This window comes from Sarcophilus harrisii, chromosome 1, assembly GCF_902635505.1.
Source record: "Sarcophilus harrisii chromosome 1, mSarHar1.11, whole genome shotgun sequence".
Taxonomy (NCBI): domain Eukaryota; kingdom Metazoa; phylum Chordata; class Mammalia; order Dasyuromorphia; family Dasyuridae; genus Sarcophilus; species Sarcophilus harrisii.
Window position 1 is genome coordinate 664,687,173 of NC_045426.1, and position 25,606 is coordinate 664,712,778.

General features: G+C 38.4%; 1 protein-coding gene across 1 annotated transcript in view; it reads right to left on the bottom strand.

The window, feature by feature from the left end:
- TMPRSS9 (transmembrane serine protease 9) overlaps positions 1 to 25,606 on the bottom strand; it is a 96,035-nt gene that overhangs the window by 26,938 nt on the left and 43,491 nt on the right. Inside the window, exons 3-8 of the mRNA XM_031948278.1 lie at positions 24,958 to 25,085; positions 15,111 to 15,178; positions 14,417 to 14,592; positions 13,900 to 13,941; positions 8,801 to 8,914; positions 4,592 to 4,763 (exon numbers count right to left, since the gene is read on the bottom strand). Coding sequence (XP_031804138.1) covers positions 4,592 to 4,763; positions 8,801 to 8,914; positions 13,900 to 13,941; positions 14,417 to 14,592; positions 15,111 to 15,178; positions 24,958 to 25,085 — 700 coding nt within the window. The remainder of the gene's footprint in view (positions 1 to 4,591; positions 4,764 to 8,800; positions 8,915 to 13,899; positions 13,942 to 14,416; positions 14,593 to 15,110; positions 15,179 to 24,957; positions 25,086 to 25,606) is intronic.

Here is a 25,606-nt window from a genome sequence, read left to right on the forward strand (position 1 = left end):
GTTTATCATGTGTTTTCTCCACAATTGCCTATATAAAGTGAGTGAAAGTATTATTGTTCCTATTTTGCAGATGAGCCCAGACTCAGACACGTTAAGTGATTTGTCCTAAATCTCATAACTAATAAGTGTCAAAATTAGGATTTTGAATCAACATGCTACACTATTCCACTTCAACTATTAGTACAAAAACTTCTTTTTAAACAAATCCATTTTACTTCATTTTCTTTTTCTTTGAACTTCATTCTCTCTCTCTCTCTCTTTCTCTGGCTCAGTACCTAAGCTCTGCCTTCTGTTGTGATTTTCTCCCTCTTTCCATTAAGTCATTTTGATTAATGTGGCCAATTGGCCTGGGTATCTGTGTCAGATAGGTTGCCCAGGATTGAGGCAGTGGAAGTTCGTGCCAGTTTTGACGCAACCTGACATCTCTGTCTTCCCTTATCCAACTAACTTTGCCCCATATGTTGGGATTCCCAATTAGAGACCTGCCTAGTGGTTCTGTGATCCATCCACAATCAACAGATAACATAACCCTTCCAAGCCCCTGGTAAGTGCTCTGGAGATCTGAAGATAAGCCAGCTCGTTATTTTTTACATCTGAAACCTATGTAAGAATTAAGGAAGTGGGACATTTCTGTATGTGTGTGGGGGGAGGGGCTCTGTATGTTTGACATGCCTCCAGGAGAGTTTTACTACTGAAACTTTGAGTCTCTAAGTGCCCATTCTAGTGCTCTCCATACATCTGGGAACAAGAGACACACACAAAACACAAGAACACAAGAGATAATTTCACACTCATACTGTTGTTTACACAGGCCTACCCAAAACCATTTGCAGAGTGGGGGAGAGAGCTGTTTTTTCTGCTGCTTACCTTCTGTAGGAGTAGAAATATACTTGTACAGCCATACTCTTTTTGGACACAGACATGTTCATCAAATTGACAAAAGAGAACTTCCCTGAATGGATCTCCCTTAAATACTGAATTCTGGCCAATGGCAAATTGACTATGAGGTGGCAAGAATACAATGATAACTGACACTTTTAGGTTTGCAAAATGCAATATATTTATTATCTCATTTAAGCTTCACAACAATCCATTATTATTTTCATCTAATGTCTTGTGGCCATCAACAACACTAGTAGAATGTGGGGTTTTTTTTTTTTTAAAAGGCTTTTGTTGCCAGAAGGCACTTTGAAGTTTTCCTAAGACAATCTAGCCCCTTCTCCTGATGATTTAAGTCTGGTCTAGCGTCTATTTTCTTTTTCTTTTCTTTTTTTTTTTTTTAGTTTTTTTTTTAATTTAATAGCCTTTTATTTACAGGTTATATGTATGGGTAACTTTACAGTATTAACAATTGCCAAACCTCTTGTTCCAATTTTTCACCTCTTACCCCTCACCCCCTCTCCCAGATGGCAGGATGACCAGTAGATGTTAGATATATTAAAATATAAATTAGATACACAATAAGTATACATGACCAAACTATTATTTTGCTGTACAAAAAGAATCAGACTCTGAAATATTGTACAATTAGCTTGTGAAGGAAATAAAAAATGCAGGTGGGCAAAAATATAGGGATTGGGAATTCAATGTAATGGTTTTTAGTCATCTCCCAGAGTTCTTTCTCTGGGCATAGCTGGTTCAGTTCATTACTGCTCCATTGGAAATGATTTGGTTGATCTCATTTCTAGCGTCTATTTTCACTGTTTGTCCTGATACAGGATATCTCAAAAGTTTCCCCTGTACATACTGATGGTTGAACTTTATAGGTTGTCAATTCAACTGTATGTCATAATCCAAACAATAGACCTTATTTATCCATTTGTGGTCCTTTCTTTGTGGCCAGTCAGGCAAAACTTTGGAGCAGTTACAGATCTCTTCTGGGAGGTTTCAGAGTGTTCTGGGGTTTGATACAATTAATATGTCATCTGTAGCAGGAACATCTGGTTGACTTCCCTATTGACAAGTGACAAAGACATCTCAGTCAACTCAGTCAACTTCAACTCAGACTCCACCCTGGATTTCCTCCAAGTGCAATGAATACTCCTAGTGAGCTTGCATCTCCTGTTTTGTGTTTTTGTTATTGTTCAGTTGTGTGGCTCTTTGTGACCCCCTTTTGGAGTTTTTTTGGGCAAAGAAACCGGTGGTTTTTCAATTCCATTTCCAGTTTATTTTACAGATGAGGAACTGAGGCAAACAGTGTGAAGAGATTGGTTCAGGGTCACAAAGTAAGTGTCTGAGGTTATATTTGAACTCCAGAAGATAAATCTTCCTGACTCCAGGCCTGGCACTATGCACTATAGTGCTACCTAGTGACCCATTTTATATTTTAGTTAATGTTTATGGTGATAAGTTTTTTGAACAATTATTTTTATTCCATCTTTTAAGGAATCTTGAGTGATTTTTATGTATGGAAGGTAGATGCCTTGTTGGAGGAAACCCTTTAAAGTAGTGTTTTGTTCCTCCAAATCAAAAGCTTTTTTGTAATCAATGAACAATAAGTATAGTGGGCTATTGCAGTCCTCTCTATCTCTTAGTCAGTTGGAAAATGGCAAAGATATAGTGATTATAGACTATTCCTTGTGAAAGCCTATTTTTTATAAATATTCTCATTAAAGATGCTCTTAATTTGTGTGTAAATGAGTGTAGATATATATTTTCAAAATCTTTATGAGTATTTGTTGGTATTGTGCCAAGTGCTTTTGGGGGATATTAGGAGGTAAGGTTCAAGACTTTTTTTGATGTTTTTGATAGCCTCCCCTTCCCCAAATCAGTCTATGGATGCCCTCCTCACAATTGTAATACCTCCAACATGGATGAATCTCTTCTATGTACACTTGGTAGAATCTGGCTGCTTTTCCTATCTTTGTTCTGCTTATTGCTATTTCTACTTATCCCATAAAGCATTCTAAGATTCTAATGTTAGAGTTTAATGTAATGACTTAAGGTGAAGCCCAATTGTACCTATAAACAGATTGATATTAAGAAAAATCTTCACAGATCTTTTCCATTTTTCTTTTGTATGTTATCCTTTTGTTTTCATTCTTATATAACCTCAGAATGACTTTAGTTGGATCTCTTGACAAAACCCTTTAAACAAATTTTCACCATTACTAGGCTACTATATTGCCTTAAAAAACAGAGAAACAATGGAGGGGGAAATAACAAAAATTAATAAAATAACATTTATAATGATAACTAACATTTATATGGCTTTAAGATTTAGCAAATAAGATTTGCATTGTCACAGCAAACTGTGAGTTTATAAGCATTATATTATAAGTATTATGATGTTCATTTCACAAGTGGGAGTATAGACTCAGAGAGGCCTAATAATAATAGCAAAAACAGCGATAATAATGATCACAATGTACATGTGCTTTAAGATATATAGTATACTTTGAGTAAGTAATAAAAGTATTGTTATCTTTCTACATTATTGTAAGCTCCTTAAAAGTAGAAATTATGCTTGTCTACACCTTATTATATCTTTCACATACTTTCTGCTAAATATTTGTTGAATTTGAATCCCTATTTTTACATGTGGGAAAACAGGATCATAGAGTCTCATACTTACCTTTGGTCCCACAGCTAGAAAGCAGAGGAGACAAGATTCAAACTCAGATCTTCTGAATGTAGAACTAAGCCAATTCCCACTATACCATACTACCTCTTTAGGTCACACATGTTGTTAAGTGATAGAACCAAAAGTCAAACCTTATTCTTTTGATTCTATGGAGTATTCACTCTCATACACTACAATACAGAAGCCAATCTTCAGCAATGAGAGGATCCAATTCAGTCCCAATTGATCAGTAATGAACAGAACCAGCTACACCCAGCGAAAGAACTCTGGGAAATGAGTGTGGACCACAACATAACATTTCCATTCTTTGTTTTTTTCTGCATTTTCAGGCAAAAAAACAAACAAACAATTTCTCAGGTTATTTTTACCTTCTTTCTAAATCCAATCTTTCTTGTGCAACAAGAAAACTGGATAAATATGTATACATACATTGTATTTAACATATACTTTAACATATTTAACATGTATGGGACTATTTGCCATCTAGGGGAGGAGGTGGAAGGAAGGAGGGGAAAAGTTGGAACAAGAGTTTTTGCAAGGGTCAATGCTGAAAAATTACCCATGCATATGTTTTGTTTATAAAAAGCTATAATAAAAAAAAAGAGAAAAAAAGGAAAAAAAAAACAATACAGAAGCCATATGGCACAGACTACACACTGTAAGGTAATACAATAAACACATTATTCACAGAGTGTTATTGGTAGAAGGGTCTGTAAAGATTATCTAATTCAGAAATCCCATTTTGCAGATGAGGCAACTGAGGTGAAGGTCATATAGCTAGGAAAAAAACCATTGGAATCTGAATCTATATCATTTGATTATAAATTCAGTTCTTCTTTCTCACTATCTCTTCACCTTCTAGTGCCACACCTTGATTCAATATGGTAAAGAGAAATTTTTTTCACTTTGCCTTTAGTGGGAAATGGCAGCCATTCTGGGCCCATTTGAGAGATGGATAGATGAGGTTAGATGGATAGATGAGGAACTGGTGATAATTAGAGAACTTACTCATTGAAGCAGTGAGCTGCAGATACCAGCCATTTGGCACTGAGGATGGCTGCCCCACAGAAGTGTTCATTGTTTTCTCGAAGACTGACTTGCCATGGAAACTCTCCTCTGGCAGCCTCCATTCCTCCTACAATCCTGTTGGCTGATTTCAAGGCAGGCCGGCCTCCACAATCTAAAAGAGACAGTACCTTGGACTTTCATTGTCGGGAACCTGTTATTGAGCTACCCTGTTACTGACATAGCCTGTTACTGAGATAACCTGTTATTGGGAAGATCCCACAAAATCACAGATTTGGAAGAGATGTTAGAGGCCATATTGTGCAATTCATCTCTGAGAAGAAATTGACCTCCCCAACTAGTCCAGTTTCTGTAAGGAACTCCACTCAAATGTTCTAATATTTGACCCATTTGTCCATGAGAATCACAGAATCACAAAATGGTAAAATTGGAAAGGACCTTCTTGTCTGAGTTCAACCCACACCCCCAGAAGAATCCCCATGATTACATAGCTGAGAAGTGATTATCTAATCTCTCTATGAAGACCTTCAGTGAGGGAAAACCTGCTCTCTCCAAGGCAGGCTCTTTCACCTTTGGATAGCTCTAAGTGTTAGGGAGTTTCCCCTGAGATCCAGTCTCTTTTCAGCTTTCACCGATTGTTTCTAGTTCTGCCCCCGAGGCCAAATAGGATAAACCCACATAGGATGCATGGTATGAAAAGCACAGGTTTTGAAGATTTGGATTTGAATCTCAGCCTTGCCATTTATGATCTGTGTGACCTTGAGGCTTCAAGTAGAACACAGTGGGGCTATTACCTCCTTAAGTTTTATCTCTCATTGCAACATTCATTTGTTGTTGTTTTGGCTGCTATATCACACTGTTGATGCCTGTTAAACTTGTGTCCACTAAAACTCTTCAATGTTTTTCAGACCAGTTATTCTCTTAACCATCCCTCCCCCATCTTATACAATGTATGAAGTCTTATTTTTTAAATGCAAGCATGAATTTAGATTTATTCTTATTACATTTCAACATAAACATGAGAAGCATTTACATAAAACCCATGACCAGTTGTATGAACTCCATCCTCTACTGGGTTCCTCTTTACCCCAAGCACATCTCTGTCTCTACCTCTATCCTCATTCCATTTCCCTTGGTTTTGGAGGGAGAAGTGTCCTTCCTTCTTAATACCAATTCTTCCTCATGTACGTTAGCTACCATTCCTTCCTATTTCCTTTGTTTATTTATTTTTTTAAAATACACATTGCTTTGTGAATCTTGTTGGGAGAGAAAAATCAGAACAAAAGGGAAAAACCATGAGAGAGGGGAAAAAAATAGAACAGAAAAAGAACATAGCATGTGTTGATTTACATTCAATGTCCATAATTCTTTTTCTGGATGCCTTTTTTGCAAACCTTCTTCTTCTTTCCTTCTTTCTTCTAGTTTCTTTCTTTCTTTCTTTCTTTTTCTTTCTTTCTTCCTTATATGGCATTTATTTTATAATTTTATACACTTTTATCTAGATATTTTGTATTTATTGTGTATTTTTATATAGCATTTATTTATAACTTTATATACTTGTATCTAGCTACTTTGTATTAAGTGTATATTTTAGGTGACATTTATTTATAAATTTATGTACTTGCATCTAGCTATTTTGTACTTATATTTTATATAGCATTTATTTTATAATTTTATACACTTTTATCTAGATACTTTGTTTTCATTAAGTGTATATTTTATATAACATTTTTATGTAACTATATATTTAGCTACTTTGTATTTGTTAAGGGTATATTTTTACATCACATTTATTTGTAAATTTATACACAAAGTGTCTCCAAATTCTTAGTGCAATTTTAGGCTTGAATAGCTTAAAACTGCACTAAGATTTTTGGAAAATGCTGTATATGATAACTGATTTTATTTTATGATTGCTTTTTGTCTCCCCCATTAGAATGTAAACTCTTTGAGAATAGAGATTCTTTCATTTTTGTCTTATCTTTGTATTCCCAACAAATTCCCTAGCAAATGCCTAATAGTTGCTGACTAAATGCTGATTGATTGCTGATTGGCCTCTAAAGTCTCTTTCAGCTCTAACCAAGTTCCCCTAAGTCAGGGCTTCTTAAATTTTTTCCACTTGTGACCTCTTTTCACCTGAGAAATTTTCATATGATGCTGGTATATAAGTATTTGAAAAAGATAGACAAATCAAATATTTGCTGATAATAAATCATAAGGAAATTTATTTTAAAGCAATTCTTTGGTTTATATAATTTCACCACTTATTAAACATGAAAGCAAATTTGCACACTAATGAGATGAATGTGCTTGTTTATTTTACATAAAGAATGAAATCTTGGTGGGATATTTGATATCTTTTATTATTGCCAAACTTTTCATGAGCTCTCCACCACATTCAGTGACATGATCCCATATGGGATTGTGATCCATAGTTGAAGAAACTTTGCTCTAAGTGACTTGTCCAAGCCCACACAGCTGCTAAGTGACAAAAATGAAAATTGAACCTAGTCCCCCAGTGTTTCAATACAGAACCACTATCATGACTAAGTCCATGCGCCAATATTCTGGCCATGCTAAGAGTCTCTTTTCTTTCTCCTTGCAGATACCATGGCTAGAATTCTGAGTCTAAGGTCAGGAAGACCTAATTCAGATCTTAGCTCAGACACTCACTACTTGCATGATCCTGTAGAAGTCATTTAACCTCAATCTATCTCAAATTTCTCATCCATAAATTGGGGATAATAACAGTCTCTTCTGATGGGTCAAAACCCAGGGTTTATGGAGAACTGCCTGCCTAAGGAGTCAGAACAATAACCTCTTATCTGTTGCTCCAAAAGGTCTTCAATAAAACCCTTATCCAGACTTCTTATCTTCTTACATGAGTAACAATCCTTTGGTAAAAGACACATTTTGGTTCTTTCCTTCTTTCCCACCTGTAGACTAGGTTCCTCATCAGGAACTTCTATTAAACTGCTGACTGAAGCCCAACATTTCAGTATATAAAACTCTCTCAGACTTTTATTAATTGCTAGATTCTATTCAGAGAATTTAGTCTATTTCACTTATGCATTGACAAAATCTTTTGTAACTTTAAGAGAATCTCTTTGAATTCTTTCAAACTATGTGTAATGTCCTGAATAAAATTATTAAAGTCCCCCACCCCCCTTTTCCTTGCCATTAGGACTAGGAGAAATTGAGTCAGAAAAAAACCAGCCTTAAAGTTCTGGCCACTTTACATTCTATTGAGTTATAAAACTCCAGGTGCCTTATCTCAGTCCTTGCTGGGATAGTTCCCCCTCCTTTTGAGTATTGTCCCTCCCCTCGCTAACTCCTGCCCTTGACCTTCTTATCCTGACCCTTATCCTGTTAGGACTAAGTTATGATCCTTTCCTGGAACTATGGCTTGTCCGGACACCCAGTATCCTCACCCTCCTTATCTGCCTTTGTTTCCCCTATTAAGACTGTAGTTATATAAGTTCTCTGCCTTAGTTGCTCTCAGCTGAATGCTTTGGATAAGAGTCCCATACAGCCGGCTAGCCCCAAACTTAGCTAGTCTAAAATTCTTCACATTAAAAAGATTAAAAAACAATCTCTGTCTTGCCTCAGTTTCTCTGGCATTACATATGAATCCAGACTCTGGAACATAACATCCCCTCCAAGGGTTGTGGTGAGACTCCAGTGAAATACCATTTGCAGTGTTTTGCAATAAGTACAATGTATATGGTACTTATTATTATTATTATATGGAGATATTTCCTGAGATTAAATTTTGGTTCCTTTTCTCTTCCTTGAGTCTTTATTGCAGTGGGCCTTTCCCAGTTCCTCCTATCTACTTTTTTCTCAGGTTATCTTGTCTGTACTTAGTTATTTACATGTTGTTTCCTCCATTAGAATGTGAGCTGTGAGAGAGCAGGAGCTGTTGATATTTTCTCCAACTCCAAATATCAGCTTTCTGCAGCTGATTGTGACATCTGGACACCTGAGACTGACCCGAACTCCAGTCTTTTCCCTCCCCATGTCCTCACCATTTCTCCATGGGCTAAGTTGACCTTTCCCCTGTTCCAGACCAGAATATCTCCTGGGGTGGGATGTGGGGACCCAGGCTGTTTATCCAAAGAAGCCCTGAAGTTGTGGCTCCTCCTCTGCTAATCCCCCTATTAGGAAAAAAGGCAGTGGAAATCAACTCACCACAGTGAGCTTCATCAGAACCATCGGAGCAGTCCACTTTGCCGTCACATTCGGGATTCACTTTGGACACACACTGGTTACTCTGGCAGGCGAATGCATTCCCTGGACAGTACCCTGGGGACAGAGAAGAACCCAATCGCGCATCCTTTCATCACTGGTACATCATCTAGGCTTACAAAGTTCCCTTTCCCCTAGGGCCAATCTCTCCTTGTAAGAGGCAGCTCAGGTGCCATCTTGGCCTGGAGCCCAGTCTGACTCCTTTGCCCCAGTTGCCCCCAAACTGCCTTGAATTTCATTTCTGTGTGTGCATTAACTCACTTTAGCTTTTTGCTGTATATGCACTTATTCCCTCATTGGAATATAAGATCCTGGGGGCAAGGATCTTCTCATTCTTTGTACTTGCGTCCTCATTGCCTTGCAAACTGCCTGGAATATAGTAGATGATAATTAAGAAATATCTGTTGATTGATTGACTAGTCTCCTTTCTTCTGTCCACCTTCTACATGTCTGCCAAAATCCTCTTCCTACATCTGACTATGTCACTCCCCTTTTCCTTAATCTTCTGCTATAGGATAAACTACAAATTCTTCTTTGACATTTAGAGTCCTCCCCAATTTGTCTCCAACCTACTTTACCAGACTTATTTTGCATTATTCCCTTTCATGCATCCTCATATTCCAGCCAAAATGGACTACTTGCTATTTCCTAAACCTGGCCCTGTTTCCCACCTCTATACTTTTGCACAGGCTGTGTCTCATATCTGTGTGCACTCCTTCCCTTCTTAGAATGCTCTAGGGTCATTCTGATGTCACTTCCTAATAAGAAGCCGATCCTGACTCTGTTAATTCTATTCTTTCTCAAATACTTTGTATTTACTTTTCTGTAAATAGGCCATACCTTCTTGCATACTCTTAAGTTTTCTCAGTGCAAAGACTCTATATTTGTCTTTTATCTCCAGGACTTAGCAAACTGCTATGCACACAGTTGCATAAGAAATATTTGTTGGATTGAATTAAAAATTGCACATTAGACATCCTAGAGCTTTTTATTCCATAGAACTTAAACACTGAGGGCCTCCTGAACCTAGAACCCTAAAGGACATGGAATGTTCTTGCCATCTTTTTGTCTTTTTGCTTCTTTTTAGCTGTTGCTGAGATAACTTATTGCTTCCCCATTAAAATCCTGCACTGATGTCTTATGAGGGCATGAAGGTCAGTTTCCAAAAGCTTTCTGGCAGATCGTAAGAAATAGTCAAATAAGAGACCTATCCACCACCAATTTTCCAGTCTTCATACATCAAATGCCTTTCCCCTCCCAATGTACCCTTGGCTACAGCGACATTGTTCTTGCAGTTCCTCAGATCAGGTAGTCTGTCTTCTAACTTTGGACATATTCATTGGCTGTCCCCCATGCTTGGAATTCTTTCCCTCCTCATTTCCAACTTCTTGGCTTCCCTGGCTTCCTTCCCAGCTAAAACCTGTTTCTACAAGAAACCTTTCCCAGTCCTTCTTAATATTAGTCATTTTACTCTGTTGATTATTTTCAATTTATCTTGTATGTAGCTCGTTTCTACAGAGTTATGGCATATTCTTCCCCTTCATTAGCCTGTGAGCTCCCTGAAGGCAGGGACTATGCTCAGAATGGTACCTGGAATAATTGCTGTTATTACTGTTGTTCTATTGTGTCTGTGATCCAATTTGGGGTTTTCTTGGCAAGGGTTCTGGAGTGGTTTTCCATTTCCTTCTCCAATCCATTTCACAGATGAGGAAATTGAGGCAAAGTTAAGTGACTTATATAGGGTCATACAGCTACTATGAGCCTAAAGTTGAATTTGAACTCAGTTCTTCCTGATCCCAGGCCAAGTGTTCTATTCACTGTACCTTGTAGCTGCTGCCTGGCAATAACAATATTGTTCTTTAGTCATTTTTGAGTCATATCTAAATTTTTGTGACTTCTTTTGAGGTTTTCTTGGCAAGATATGGAGTGGTTCGCCATTTCCTTCTCCAATTATGGCATACAGTAGGCATTTAACAAATGTTTATTGACTGATTGCTATACAAGACCAGCCTAATTCAATTCAATTGAATTTAACAAATACATGAAATGCCGCTGGGGACACAAAAATGAAAAATTACCAAGTTCTTCAGGTCTCAAAAAAATTTCTATCCTTTCCAGGACACATGTGAATTGTATACAGTCATATTATATACCACAACATCTGAGTGCATTTCATTTCCCAAAGGCCATGTTATGGCTTACTTGAGGGGCTGTGTTTAAACGTTCATTTTTTCCCACCCCATGTACTCTTAGATGTACCTAGATCTGCAAATCCATTAGGCACAATAAATGGAGACAGTAGGCATCCTAGGGCCTTCCCTCTAAACCAGAGGCAGTGCCCTTGGCCTCCAGGTGGGGAGCTGGTAGTGCCCATGTAAGAGTGGCATGATGATGCTAATGTCATGTTAGCCTCTAAGATGACTTCTTCCATTTTAACCCTCATTGCATTTAAGTCTTCATTTAGTTATTATTCTGTTGGACCTGGTGTGACTTTTTAGATACCTATTCATTTCACTCCCTAAGAGAGAAACAAGGTTTGTTTGTTTTTTTATAATACATTAGTATAAAAATAAAATTTTGTTTTTTGTTAATATCCATTACTGTGGAACACAGTGTTGGAAAGGAGCTCAGAGAGTTTCTAATGTAACCTGAAGAAGAATCTCAAAACATCCTTGAGAAGCAGCCCTCCAGCCTCTCCACTTGAAGATCTCTAGTGATGTGAAATCTTTTCCTTCCCAGGACATCCAATTCCATGTCTGAATAGCTTCATAGTTAGGAAATTTTGCTTCTATATAAGTGAAGTGCATCTAAATTCCATCCATCACTTTGGAACTTAGAACAGTCTGATCCCTATTTCATATAATAATTTCAGATACTTGAAGACAGTTGTCTTATTCTCCTAAACCTTCTCTTCCACAAAATAAACATTCCTAACTTCTTTAACTCATTACTTGAACATTGAACTTGAACTTGAACATTATAAGCTCCTCTCTATCCCTAAACACACCCTAAAACACTGAATCAGTCTACAAGCCTTTATTAAGCATAATGTACCAAGAACTGTGCTAAGTACTTGAGATACAAAGAAAAAGCAAAAATAGTCTTTGTTCTAAAAAAAATTCAACTTTAATGGGGAACACAACATGTAAACAACTATAGATGATCAAGTCACAGAATAAATTGGAGATAATTAACAGAAGGAAGGCACTAAAATAAGGGGAATTGGGAAAGACTTCTTGCAGAAGATGGAATTTTAGTTAAGACTTGAAGAAAGCCAAGAGGGAGAGATGAGGATGGAGAAAATTCCAAGTCTGAGAGAAAGTAAAAATGCCCCAGAGTTGGAAGGACTGTTGTGTGGACAGAATAACAAGGAGGCTCATGTTGATTGCATGGTAAGGTGTAAAAACTTAGGGGTTCTTATGGACCTAAGGTTTATAGTTTTGGGGGAAGATCTGAAGTTGGATGGGAAAAATTACATCTTTTTATTTTTTAATTACGGAAATTTAGTATTTCCTTCAATTTTAAATTTTAAAACCTCATTATTCTAAAAATGAGATAATATTTGCAAAGCAATAGCTACATCTTAAAGTGCTATATAAACATTAGCTATTAGCTTTTCTAAGCTATTGGAAAGAGTCTACAGGTTTCACCAGATTGGTTATCAAAAGACATCCATGTTGTCAACATCCTTCTTAAAACATGGTTCCCAGAACTGAACCTAACTTGGAATCAGAGCAGCCTGAGTTGACATGGTATTTAGGACTAGGAAGATGATAACCAGCTTTTCTCTGCCTTGGTCCAAAAGCCCCTATAGTGTTGCATTCTATTCTGGGGGCCATTTTAGGAAGGATATTGACAAGATAGAGAACACTCAGCTGAGATGGTGAAGGGATTTGGAGTCCTGCCCATATAAGGACCTTTTAAAGAATCTGGGGATATAGGGGCAGCTAGGTGGTGCAGTGGATAGAGAACCAGCCCTAAAATCAAGAGGACCTGAGTTCAAATGTGACCTCAGACACTTAACACTTCCTGGCTGTGTGACTCTGGGCAAATTCACTTAATCCCCATTGCCTCAGGAAAAAAAAAAAGAAATCTGGGGATATTTAATTTGGGAACATGAGAGTTCTATCAGGTCCCAAAGGGCAGAAACAATGGGTAAAATTTACAGAGAGGCAAGCACCAGGAGGAAAAGAACAAACTTAAATATTAGAGCTGTCCAAAATAGAAATAGTCTGCCTTGGGAGACAAAATGTCTTCCAGTTTTAAGGAAAGGCTACACATCAGTTATGGAGCTATTACTTAGTACTGTGCTTGGCACATAGTAGGCCCCTGCCACCCTTGTGTTGTCACCTCCATGCCTTGGTCTCTATCTCACTTTTAATGCAGTTTAAGATCAGGATAGACTTTCTGGATGCCATGTTACCTTGTTGATTTATGTAGAATTTTTGGTCCAGGAAACACCCAATATCTTTTTTTTTTTTTTTATAAAAATGCTTGTTAAATTATATTTTCTTTAATATTGACTTTGCAGTTGACTTTTTGAGCCTAAGTATGAGACTTTACATTTATTCTCATTATAGTTCATTTTATTAAATTAACCTTCCCCCACTTTTTCTAGTCTGGCAAATCCATCTCCCCAGTGATTTGATAGTCGTAAGAGGGGTATTGGCCAGTTCTAAGTTGTTCAGTGGCAGCTAAGTGGCACAGTAAATAGAGTGCCAGTCTTGGAGTCAAGAAGACTCATCTTCAAGAGTTCAAATCTAGCCCCCAGATACTTAATAGCTCTGTGACTCTGGGCAAGTCACTCTGCCCTATTTGCCTCAGTTTCCTCACCTGTAAAGCGAACTGGAAAAGAAAATGGCAAGCCATTCCAGTATCTTTGTCAAGAAAACCACAAATGGGAACATGAAGAATTGGATATGACAACAGCAACAGAGTTCCATTTGCTCATTCGGAAGAAAAAATGGAAAAACCACAGGAAATGGTACAAAGAGAAAGGCTGTCACCAGAGCAAAGAGCTCCTCCCCAGAAAAGAGGCTCACCTGACTTCAGCTTTATTTCTGTCGCAGGCTGCTCCTTATTCCCTGCAATGACAATGAGAAGGCAGAAAACCAAAGACATTAGCCATGAAATTCATCTTGACACCATGATGTAGGTTTATGGTCATGGAGATCATAGAAATGGAAGGAAGACTTTAACTAGGGAAGGAAAAAACCCAGCAATTCCAGAATATAACGAGAGGTCTTGGAAGATTTACAAGTACTACTTGACAACACAACTGCACTGATGATGCCCTGCTCTCAAATATACCAGGCCTAGAAAAGTTTCTCTTGAGTGTGTAAGAGCTTTTATTTTATTTTGGCAAAGAGGGAGGTATGATTTAAAAAGTGAAATTAAATGCAATCTTTAAAAAAAAACAAAAACAGAAAATTGCTTCTTCCCTCTCTCCCCACAAGCTACACTTGAAAATAAAACAAAGAATAGAATCCTTAGAAGTGTTCTTGCTTCTGAAGTTTTCCTTGGGCCTGTATCTTCTCGGCTCACACTATCAGGGCTCACCTGTGAGTGCAGCAGAATAGATGGTCCCGTAGGTGGGCAGGGGGATGCTGTGCTCACGGAATCTCATGCTCAGACCTTGCCGGAGTGTTTCCTCCTCCAATCCAGGGGTCAGAGACCAGAGGGTTTGAGACACAAAGTGTAGGCGGAAACGGACCAGAACACTGGAATTCCCATCCCTAAGGTTAAAGAAAGAAGCAGCAGAAACAAATAGACAGAGGCGGACATTGCCAAATCTCCATATGTCCTTTTTTCTAGTTGTTTTCTAAGTTTTCTTCTTCCTTCCTAATACACTAAAGCTTCTTAAACTATGAGTTGTGACCTCATATACGGTCATATAACTGAATATGGGAATCATGAAAAATATGACAACAGTAAAAGCTATCAAATATTCCACCAAGATTTAGTTCTTTATGTAAAAATAAACAAGCACACTCATCTCATTGTTATGTAAATTTATTTTTTTATCTTCAATAAATGATAAATTTATATGTATATCAAAGAATTGTTTTAAAATAAATTTCTTTATGCTTTATTCTCAGTAAATGTTTGGTTTGTAATATTATACATACGTATATGCTCAGGGTCATGTAAAAATTTCTTGAATGAAAAGGGGCTATGAGTGGAAAAAATTTAAGAAGCTTTGAATTACCTCAAAAGAGGAGGAATAGGAGCAGGGAAGGAAGGGGAAACTTACCTGTAACTCAGCACAGTGCAGCCAACACAGCTCTCCTCTAGCTTTGTTTTCTGAAAGCTACTTACAAACTGTAAAAGAACAAATGGGGAGATTGTGAGGACGGTCAACTTCCTTCTGTTTACTTTATATCTTCACCCCTTCAATAGGGAGCAGTATCATGGATGAATATAGTCTATAGAAGAGGTACTGGGGAGATTTTCTCTTTCTTTTGAAATTATGGGACATCATTATTTTCTTCTAAGAGCCTTTAAATATTAGGACATAGAATAGGAAAGCTGGAATAGAACTTAAATACTATCTAATCCAGTCTATTTCTTCATATAGATAAAGATACTGAGGGAAGTGATTTGCTTGAAGTCCTATAACATGGTAGGGTCGGAGCTAGAACCAGAATCCAATTCTCTTGCCTTCTAATCTGACATCCTTTTTTCTATATTTTGCTGCATTCTAAATCAAAAGGTTTTTTGCTCTAAGAAGAAGGAAAAATTGGGGGGAAAGACCTTTCCCAGAGAACTAAACATAGAAAAGGCAGCAAGAATCAAGATGATGTGTTAAATCCTTACCCAAAAAACCACCAAGTGTCTAACAGTGTTCCTACGTAGCATGAATGTGAATTCTAAGAATTCTATGTAATGTACACATACCACACACACACAAGCCTTCTCTCACAGACAAAATTCAGACTTATATAACTTTACTACATGAATAATATATACATATACCTAGAGAACACAAATACACAAAAATACATATATGCTCATGCACACAGATGCACATTCTAGAGATGAAGGAAACCCAGAGCTCTAAACTACATCAGAAGAAGAAACCATTAAATATAAATTGCTTTTACACATTGCACAGTTTTCAGACTCTCTCACTGTATTGATAAGTTATGCTAGGATTTTTTTCCTCTCTAAAAGTATACTATTTGTCATGAGCATGGCTTTCAAGGAGGGCTGGGGGATGGATACATGGGATACTCTACTGATGAAAAAAACAGAAAACATCAATTTTTAAAAGTGCCTAAAATGTTGTTTTAAGACTCCCAGATGGCACAGTGTTGGCCACACAGAGTATTGGCCCTGAAGTCAGGATGATCTGAGTTCAAACCCAGCCTTAGACATTTAACACTATGTGGCTCTGGGCAAGTCACTTATCACAATTGCCTCACTAAAAACAAACAAACAAATGAAAAAGACTGATAGGGTTTATAAAAATTTTGTAGGGTTTACCTTACCCTAGTAGAAACCTTTATGATGAATTAGAGAGCTGTCTATCCCAAGGATGTAAAGACTTCCCTGGGAGAATGGGTAAATGAGAACAATTTGTTCCAGTGGCCATGAGGGCAGGTGAAGGAGGTGCTGTGGAGCATTTAGGGCTTGGTTGGACAAGGCCATATATTACATGTTGAGTCATTGCCCACCATCTTGATTCTGTCCTGCCACTGAACTAGCTTTAGAAGAGATAGTGAGGCTGACAACTTTGTGCAAGTCTGTCTCATTTAAATCCAATTTATATATGAATCAAAAGACATCAAGATACCATTTTTACTCTCAAAGCTCTGTGGTAATGAACGAATGATGAAGAAGCAGATGCTGTAGTCACAACCCTGAACATAGGTGGCTCAGGCCGTAGGGTCGTCTTCTCACTGGAAACAGCAGTGGGATTTGGCAACCCCTGCATGACCTTTATAGAATCAAACTGCTCATCCCATATGTAAGAAAGGATCTAGAAAATGTGCCCTAAAATTGTTTGCTTACTTAACCCTGGATTGCTTACCACAGCAGTTGAGGTTTCCATCCTGCAGTCAAGACACTGAAAAGTCTACAAAAACTTCTGAAAAATTGATTCTGCTTACCATTGGTACATGGAATGTGCACACAATTATAGACAACACAAAATCCAGTAGATCTGAAAGAAGAACAGCTCTTGATGTGAGAGCACTCAATAGATATTGCATTCAAATAGCAACTCTGAGTGAAATAAGGCTGGCAAATGAAAGCCAGCTTATTGAAGTAGGAACTGGATATACCTTTGTCTGGTGTGGTCACAGTGAAAGGGAGTGCTGTGAAGCCGGTGTAGGTTTTGCCATCAAAACTAATCTAGGAAACAAGCTTACATGACTTCCAAAAGGAGTGAATGACAAGCACATGACAATATGATTGCCACTTGCAGGAAAATCCCATGTGCCTATACTCCCATCATGATGAACCCTGATAAAGTCAAAGAAAAATTTTATAAAAACCTGGAAAGCCTTATCATCAATGTGCCAAAAAAAGGACAAATATATAATCCTGGATGACTTTAATACTAGAAACATGGCAGGGAGTCCTTGGGAGACATGGAGGTGGAACAGCAACAGCAATAGTCACTTACTACTGAAGACTTGTGTATCTTATGATCTTCTCATTACCAACACTGTATTCTATTTACCTAAATGCAATAAAACTTCATGGATGCATCCTCACAGCAAACACTGGTAATTACTAAATTATGTGATTGTAAGGAGAAGAGACAGACAGGATATGAGAGTGACCAAAGCAATGTGTGCTTCAGAGTGCTGGACTGATCATAAACTTATCCTCTCTAAGCTGAATATGCATATTCAGCAAAAGTTGCTGCCCTAAAGCAAAAAGACTAGGAGAACAATGAATGTCAACAGTTTAGAGTGCTTCTCTGAGAGGCAACAGTTTATAGCCAACTTGGAGGGGAAGTTGAGCCAACACACAGTTGGCAACAATGGAGCAGAAAAAGATTGGGCAACTTTCAGAGGTCTGGTGTAACCATTGCATTTGTTCATATGGGTTAGAACACTCACAAACATCAAGAACAGTTGGACAGAAATGATGGGGAAATTCAGAAGCTGCTAAACGAAAAACAAGAACTCCATATGGTATGGTATTTCATATCAGCAGGATAGTTCATCCTTCTCTAGAAAGGTATCATCAAAAGTAAAGTACAATTGAAACTTAAGAGAAATGCAGGATTCTTGGATCTGTAAGAAGACAGGTGAAATGCAGTTTTATGCTGATAGTACCATCCAAAGTACCAAACCACAGGAATAGACTGTCCTGTGACAATCACAGAGATGTCTCTCTCTTAGTCATTGCTGGCAAGATTCCTGCCAGAGTCCTCCTTAATAGGCTGACCCTACACTTAGAAAAATCATCTAGCTGAGAGCCAGTGGGGCTTCAGAAAGGGCTGAGGAACAGTTGATATGTGGTTTGCTGCTCAACAACTAAAGGAAAAATTCCAGGAGCAGAACAGAAGTCTGTATACCACATTTGTAGATCTGACTACGGCCTTTGATACTGTCAGTCATGAGGATTTGTGGAAAATTATGTGAAAATTTGGTGGCCCAGAAAAGCTCATCAGTATATAGAAGATCATCAATTTCATGATGGCATGATTACCCAAGTTCTGGACAATGGATGATGCTCTTGAGCTTTCTAAGTCACCAATGGAGTGAAATAAGGCAGTGTGCTTGCTCCCATGCTTTTTAGTATGATGTTTTCAGCCATGTTGTCAAACGCCTTCAATGAGGACAAACATGGAATCAAAGTCAGCTACTGCACTGACAACAAATTCTTCCACCTGCAATACAAGCCAAAGTGGAGGGAGTGTTGGTGGATGATTTTATGTTTGCAGATGATCGTGCACTAAGTGCAGCCTCCGAAGATGAGATGCAACAAAGTGTGGCTCAATTCTCTGCTGCTTATGCTAATTTTGGCTTAACAATTGACTCCAAGAAAACATAAGTCCTCCATCATCCAGAACCATACCATCCACATGTGGAACCGTCAGTTTGGAATGGTGTGAATAAGTTCTCTTAGCTTAGCAGTATACTTTCCAGGGATGTCCACACTGATGATGACATTGACACATGCATTGCCAGTGTTTGGGAGATTCCAAAGTAAAGTGTGAGAAAGAAGGATTAGATTATCTACCTAATTGAAGGTCTACAGAGCTGTTGTGCTGACCTCATTGTTGTATGCCTGTGAAACCTGGGCAGTCTATCAGCACCATGCTGGGACACTTATTTGCTTCCATTTGAATTGTCTTAGGAAGATTCTGAAGATCACCTGACAGGATAAGATAGGATTGAAGTCCTTTCTCAAACTAAACTGCCAACCATTCCAACTCTGCTGCAGAAAGCACAACTCTGTGGGACTGGCCACTTTGTTAGAATGCCAAATGCATGCTTGCCAAAAAGATTATTTTATGGAGAACTCACACAGGTTAAGCACTCAAAAAAGGTGGTCAGAAAAAGTGACATAAGAACACTTTCAAGATCTCGCTTAAGAACTATAGAATTGATTGTATGGCACAGGAGACATTGGAACAGGACCTCCCAGCATGGTATGCCCTCATCAGAGAAGGGCATGTGTCTATGAGGATTCTCTACAGAGAATTCGCTGTGCTCTCCAAGCAAAGCAGAATTGAATTAGCATAGAAGAAACATGAGATGTTCAAAGTTAGAAAGTCCACCCCAAACAGTCAAAGGGATTGTTTTTGTTTGACTGAGCTTGTATTGATCTCATCAGCCACAGTTGGACACACTGTAATCTGATACTAACATAGTGATATCATTTTAGTCCTTTTCAAGAATGGACAACAACCAACCAGACAGTTAGAAAAGGCTTTAAAAGTCATATGAAAAAATGGTTGACATCAGCATTGATGGGAATGAAAATATTTTGTGGGAGAGATCAGTTCATGCCAGTTATTTTTAGTACCAGATCATTCACTAGCTTAGAGTCAATTTTGCTGACTATTATGTTGTTTATCCTTCTGGAACTTAGAACCATTTGGGTAGGTGATGAAAACAACATTCTGATGTCTTGAGGTATTGTAGAGTAACTAGCAAAAGTTCTAGAGTTAGATGCTGAGGTTCTAGGCTATTATGATAATCTTCTGGATAGTCTCCCTGCTTAAATTTCTCCATACTCAATTGCCAAAGTGATCTTAAAATACAGACCTGACCATGTCACTCTATAAATTCCAGTGGCTCCCTATTACTTCAAGAATCAAACATAAAAATTCTTGTTTTTTAAAAACCCTTCACAACCCAGGTCCTTCCTAGCTTCTTATACCTTGTTTCCCTCCTTGCCCTCTGGGTTCCAGTGACCCCGGACTCCTTGCAGTTCCTCAGTGTCAGTTCTTTTTATTGTTCTGTCTCCCATGCAGAGATTCTCTCCCTTCTCATTTTAGCTTTAGACTCAATTCAAATCCCCATATATGTAAAAGACATTCTCCTGTACCCATCATTACTTGTGGTTCTGAGATTTACTTTCATTTAGTCTTTCCCTCTGCACCCCATTTCCTGGCTTCCTTCAAGTGTCAGCTGAAGTCCCACCTTCTATAAAGAGCCTTTCCCAGTCCTCCTTAACCTTAGTGTCTTCCCTTTGAGACTACTCCCAATTTATCTTGTAGGTACAGTATCTTGTTTGTCCATAGTTCTTTATATGTCTCTCTCCTGCCAGATTTCTCCCTTCCAAATACTGCCTTTTCTCAACTTCTCATTTAGTGTTGAGGGCACCACCAGTCTGTTGGTCATCCAGGTTTGCAACCTTAGAATTATCCTTTACTCTTCAAGCTCATTCCCCAACACACTCAGTCAGACTCTTCTGGTTGGTATTTGAAGCCATTTATAACTGGGCTGTCACTTAAAAGAAAAGCCTAGAAAAACTTAATATGAACTGATATTAAGTGAGGTGAGCAGAACCAAGAGAACATTGTACACAGCAACAAGAAGATTATGTTGTTATCAACTGTTATGCACTTGGTTCTTTTCAACAATGAGACCAATAGACTTGTGATGGAGCGTCATCTGCATATTGAGAGAAAACTATGGATATTTAATGTGGATCAAAACATAGTATTTTCACCTTTTGGTTCTTTTCTTGCTTTTTTCTTTCTCTTGTTTTTTCCCCCTCTTTTGATCTTTGTTATTTGTGATCTTGTTATTTATTTTCATCATGTTTATTTATTATATTATATACTATTCTCTTTATATAGTGCATAATTTATTTTTTATTATATATGATTTCCCTTTTCAGTATTTGGTCTAACCAATTGGCCTGCCTACTGTTTTTCATACATGGCATCTCATTTCCCATCTCCATACCTTTGTATGTTATTTATTTTTTATTTATTTATGTGCATACAAGTTGCCCTGCCCAATAACATAAGTACCAGGAGGGTAGGGACTATTTTTCTTGGTTCTTGTGTTTCTTATATGCAGCGTACATAGCATTTGGCATATGGTAGACTCTTCTCCCTGTCTTCTATGCCAAGCTTGTACCATGCTGGAAAAACCTCCCCCTTGCAGCCTGTCTCTCCTGACTAATGACTGCCTGTCCAACCCCTATTCAAGGATGGGTTCAACCATGCTTCACGTCACTTTCCAAACTTCTTTCTCTCCCTTGCCTTTTCCTCTTTCTCTTTGTAATTCCCCTTTATTATATTAATTTCCCTGCACTGTATTCTCCCAATTGTATTAATTCTCTTAACAAAATGACAGTTCTCTGAAGACAGGTATTATCTTGTTTGTTTAGATCTGTATTCCCTGGACAAGTTGTTAAATGCTTTAAAAAATGCTTCATTTAGCTAGATATTTCATAAATGCTTATTGTTAGGTTACAGAATCCCCCAGGATACTGAGAAAAAATGACTTATTCAATCACAAGGCCAAGCGGTGTCAGAGGCAAGACTTATGTTCCTCTTGGCTCCAAGGCCAACTAACTATCTACAAAGCTATGCCGTCTCTCTGTGCCATTTTGGAAAAGTCGTGGTAAGCTCTTTTGATCTTTCAATCCCTGGATTAAATGATTCAAAGAAGATCCTGAGATGGTTTTTCAGAGCCGAGTGGAACCCAAGTTGCCACCCTGACTAAAGACTTTGCTCCATGGGGAGCAGGGATAGGGATCTGCAATGTTTAATATGGAGAAGAGAAGGTTTGGAAGGGATCTTTGGGGCTCACAAGTCACAATAAGATGATTCTTTTTGTCTCCATCTCTCAGCTTCCCTGGCTTCCTTCTAGTTTCAAAGGAAATCCTGCCTTCTGCAAGAACACTCTCTCTCTCTCTCTCTCTCTCTCTCTCTCTCTCTCTCTCTCTCTCTCTTCTCCTTAACGTCTCTGCCTTGCTCTGAGACTATTTCTAATTTATTCTGCATATGTCTTGTTTGGATTTAGTCACTTATGTGTCTCTCCCCACTCCTTCTTAGACTGTGATATCATTGATAGAAAGGACTTTTTTCCTTTTCATTATATCCTTAACCCTTGGCAAAGTGCTTGGTATAGAGGAGGCTTGGCATGTGGGTGAGGTACAGATACAGACTGGAGAGAAGCAAGGATTGCTGGGAACAAGAAAACAAGCCCAGTGTGTGTGGGAGGGTAGAAGTCTAACCCTGAATGACTTTAAGAATGATGGTGCCCTTGACTGAAACAAGGAAGTCGGGAGGAGGGCTGGGTTTAGGGGGAAACATAATGAGTTCTATTTTGGTCCTATTGAGTTTGAGATACCTATGGGAAACCAGATGGAGATGTCTGGAAGGCAGCTGAAGATCGGGGACTGGGACTCAGGGAGACGGCTGGAAATTGATGCTTGTGAATTATCTGCATAGACCCTCTTCCCTCAGTCCTACCCCATGGGGTGTTAATGCATTCAGTTTGGGGAATCACCCAGTGGCAAAGCTGCTTAGCTTGGAGGGTGGGTGAGTTGATACTAACATCAACCTTCTATTTCTGACCAGTCTCCGATCCTTCCCTCCTTTACAATACTTTATCCCATATGCCCATCTCCAGCATCCCTCTCCCCTTCCACTTTCAGCTCTTGCTTAGGGAACAATAATCAAATCTATTTTTACCATTGCTACTGGAAGGGATGTAGCAATGAAAGTATCTTTGGCTCCACTTACAATTCCCATGATTATCCAGGCTAAGATTTTTAACCTGGGGGCTGTAAACGGGTTTAAATAAATTTTCTGATAGCTAATTTCAGTTCAGTGTATTTCTTTATCATACTCTACATTTTATTTTGTGCATCATTTTGGTAAGTTTTCTATAGGCTTACTCACTATTAAGAACACTTGGGCTTCAGAAAGCTAGTTGGTGCAGTGGGTAGACCACTGATCCTGGAATCAGGAAGACTTGAGTTCAGATCCAGCCTCAGACACTTAATACTTTCTAATTGTGTGACCCCAGGCAAGTCATTCAAGCCCAATTGTGTTGCAAATTTTTTTTTTTAAAAAGAATGTTTTGGTTCACCCAAGTCTCCCTACTCTTGTCACTGCACTAAGATATATCCCCTTAAGAATTTATAAACTCTTTGACAGTAGAATCCTCAGAACTCTGCACAGTGCCTGGCACATAGTAGGTACTTAATGAATGTTTATTGATTGCTTAATTGATCCACAGGAGCTGACAGAAAGAGAGAAGAAACAGAAAAGAGGAGAACCCTGAAGTATCCTCATACATAAGGTACCCGATTTGGCTGATGATCCTGTAAAGAAGATAGAGAAGGATTGATCAGATATAGAGAAAAGAACCTCAACTGAGATGTGTCAATGGTTTCAAACTTATAAGAGAGATCAATAATTACCATTCAAATGATACTTTGAAGTTGGTAAAGCATTTTATATATCTTATTTCATTTGATCCTCAAAACATCCCTGTAAGGGAGATGCAACATTTTAAAGATGAGGAAACTGAGGTTTGGGACATTTAAAATGGCTTGTCTCAGTTTATATAGCTAAGTAAGTATCTGAGGCAGGATTTGAACTCATATCTTTTTAAAAAAATATTTATTTTATTAAATATTTCCTAATCACATCTAAAATTTAAATTTTTTAAAAATTTTGAGTTCTAAATTCTCTTCCTCTCTCCCCTTTCCTGCCCCTCGAGAAAGCAAGCAATATGATATCAACTACATGCAACATTTCCATGTTAGCCATATTGCAAAAGAAAGGAACTCATCTCTTTGCAACTGTAGGTTCTATCTACAACACCTAACACAAAACACAAAAACACACAATACACAAAACAAAAGAAAAAGAATCATTGAGAAAATGATATTGGATCTAGCAATAAAGAAATCTCTGGTAACCTTGGAGGAAAGTCTTTCAATGGAATGGAGCAAGTGGTGGCTAGAGCCAGATTACAAGGATTGACTCCTGGAAAGTGGGCAGTGAGAAAGCCAAAGCAACGAGTGCAGAAGCTTGGCTGTGAAAGAAAGGAGAAACATAATTTGTATATTAAGGATGGGGATGATATGGGCAGTGAGCTAGATTGAAAGGACAGAAGCAACGGCACAATGCAGAGAGGAGAGCACTGGCAAAGAAAAGGGTCAGCTCTTGCTCTGAGACTGTAAGAAAGGAAGAACAATGGGAAAGTGGTAGGAGGAAGGTTATTGGAGGAAGGAAGATGGAGGCAAGAGAGAGGATAGAAAAAGAGAGAAAGTGACAGGAAAGGGATGGAAAAGGGAAGGAGGAAGAACAAGGGAAAGGAGTACTTTCTGAGATCTTCTTTTTCCTCCTCCACAGAAGTTCGAGAGCTCCCCCAAACTTCCTCCAATTCGCTCGGACCCCTCATCACCATCCCTGCCTGGATCAGGGCCATAGGTCCTTCCTTTCAACCCAACATGGATCACCAGTCATTTACCTGTACAATTTCATCATCTTGAGATGAAGAGAGAGGGTAGATTTCAGACAACTTAACTTCATCTATCAGACCTCTTTTCAAGTTCCCACAGCCCCTTAACCTAGACATCCCATAATGGGGCCTGGCCCAGTGCTCCCCATCCATTCACCTGTGGCTTCTCTGCCTCAGCATGCAACCTACACTCACCAGCATTTCCAGAGTGGGAGTCAAAGCTCTGTAATAACTGGAAGTCTCCTGCTGCAGGCTGCTGTCATAGAGGATTCCTTTGAGTTCAGCCGAGTGCTCAAAACTGACGTCCTGTGTGTAGAGGGAGGCTGTGGGCAGAGACCAGTGCCCCATGAGAGAGCCCAACTCTAGGGACTCATTGCTTGGCTAAGCCTGGGACCTTGGGCCCAATTTCAGGCTTGGAACAACCTATTTGATTAATAATAACAACACAAGAAGTTATTTTTATAAAATACTTTGAGGTTTGCTAAGCCCTTTACCTAAAAAAAAAAAATTGATCCTTCCAACAATCCTAGGAGACAGGTTTCGACATATTATTAATCCACTTTATAGAAAAGAAACTAAAGCTTAGAAAAGTAGCGTCATCTGGAAGTAGGTTCCTTGTTTCTCAAAATTAGAGAAAATCATAATATCTCATAAGTCTCAGACATTATCAGATTTCTCTGTGAAGGAAATTTTAGAATTTATCTATTTGAATGTTTCATTTTATAGATGAGCTACATAATTAGGGCCCAGGACAGTGAAGGGACTTGTCAAGAAGACTCTAGAGAAGGAAATGGCAAACCATTCTAATATCTTTGCCAAAAAAAACCCAAAACCCATATGAGCC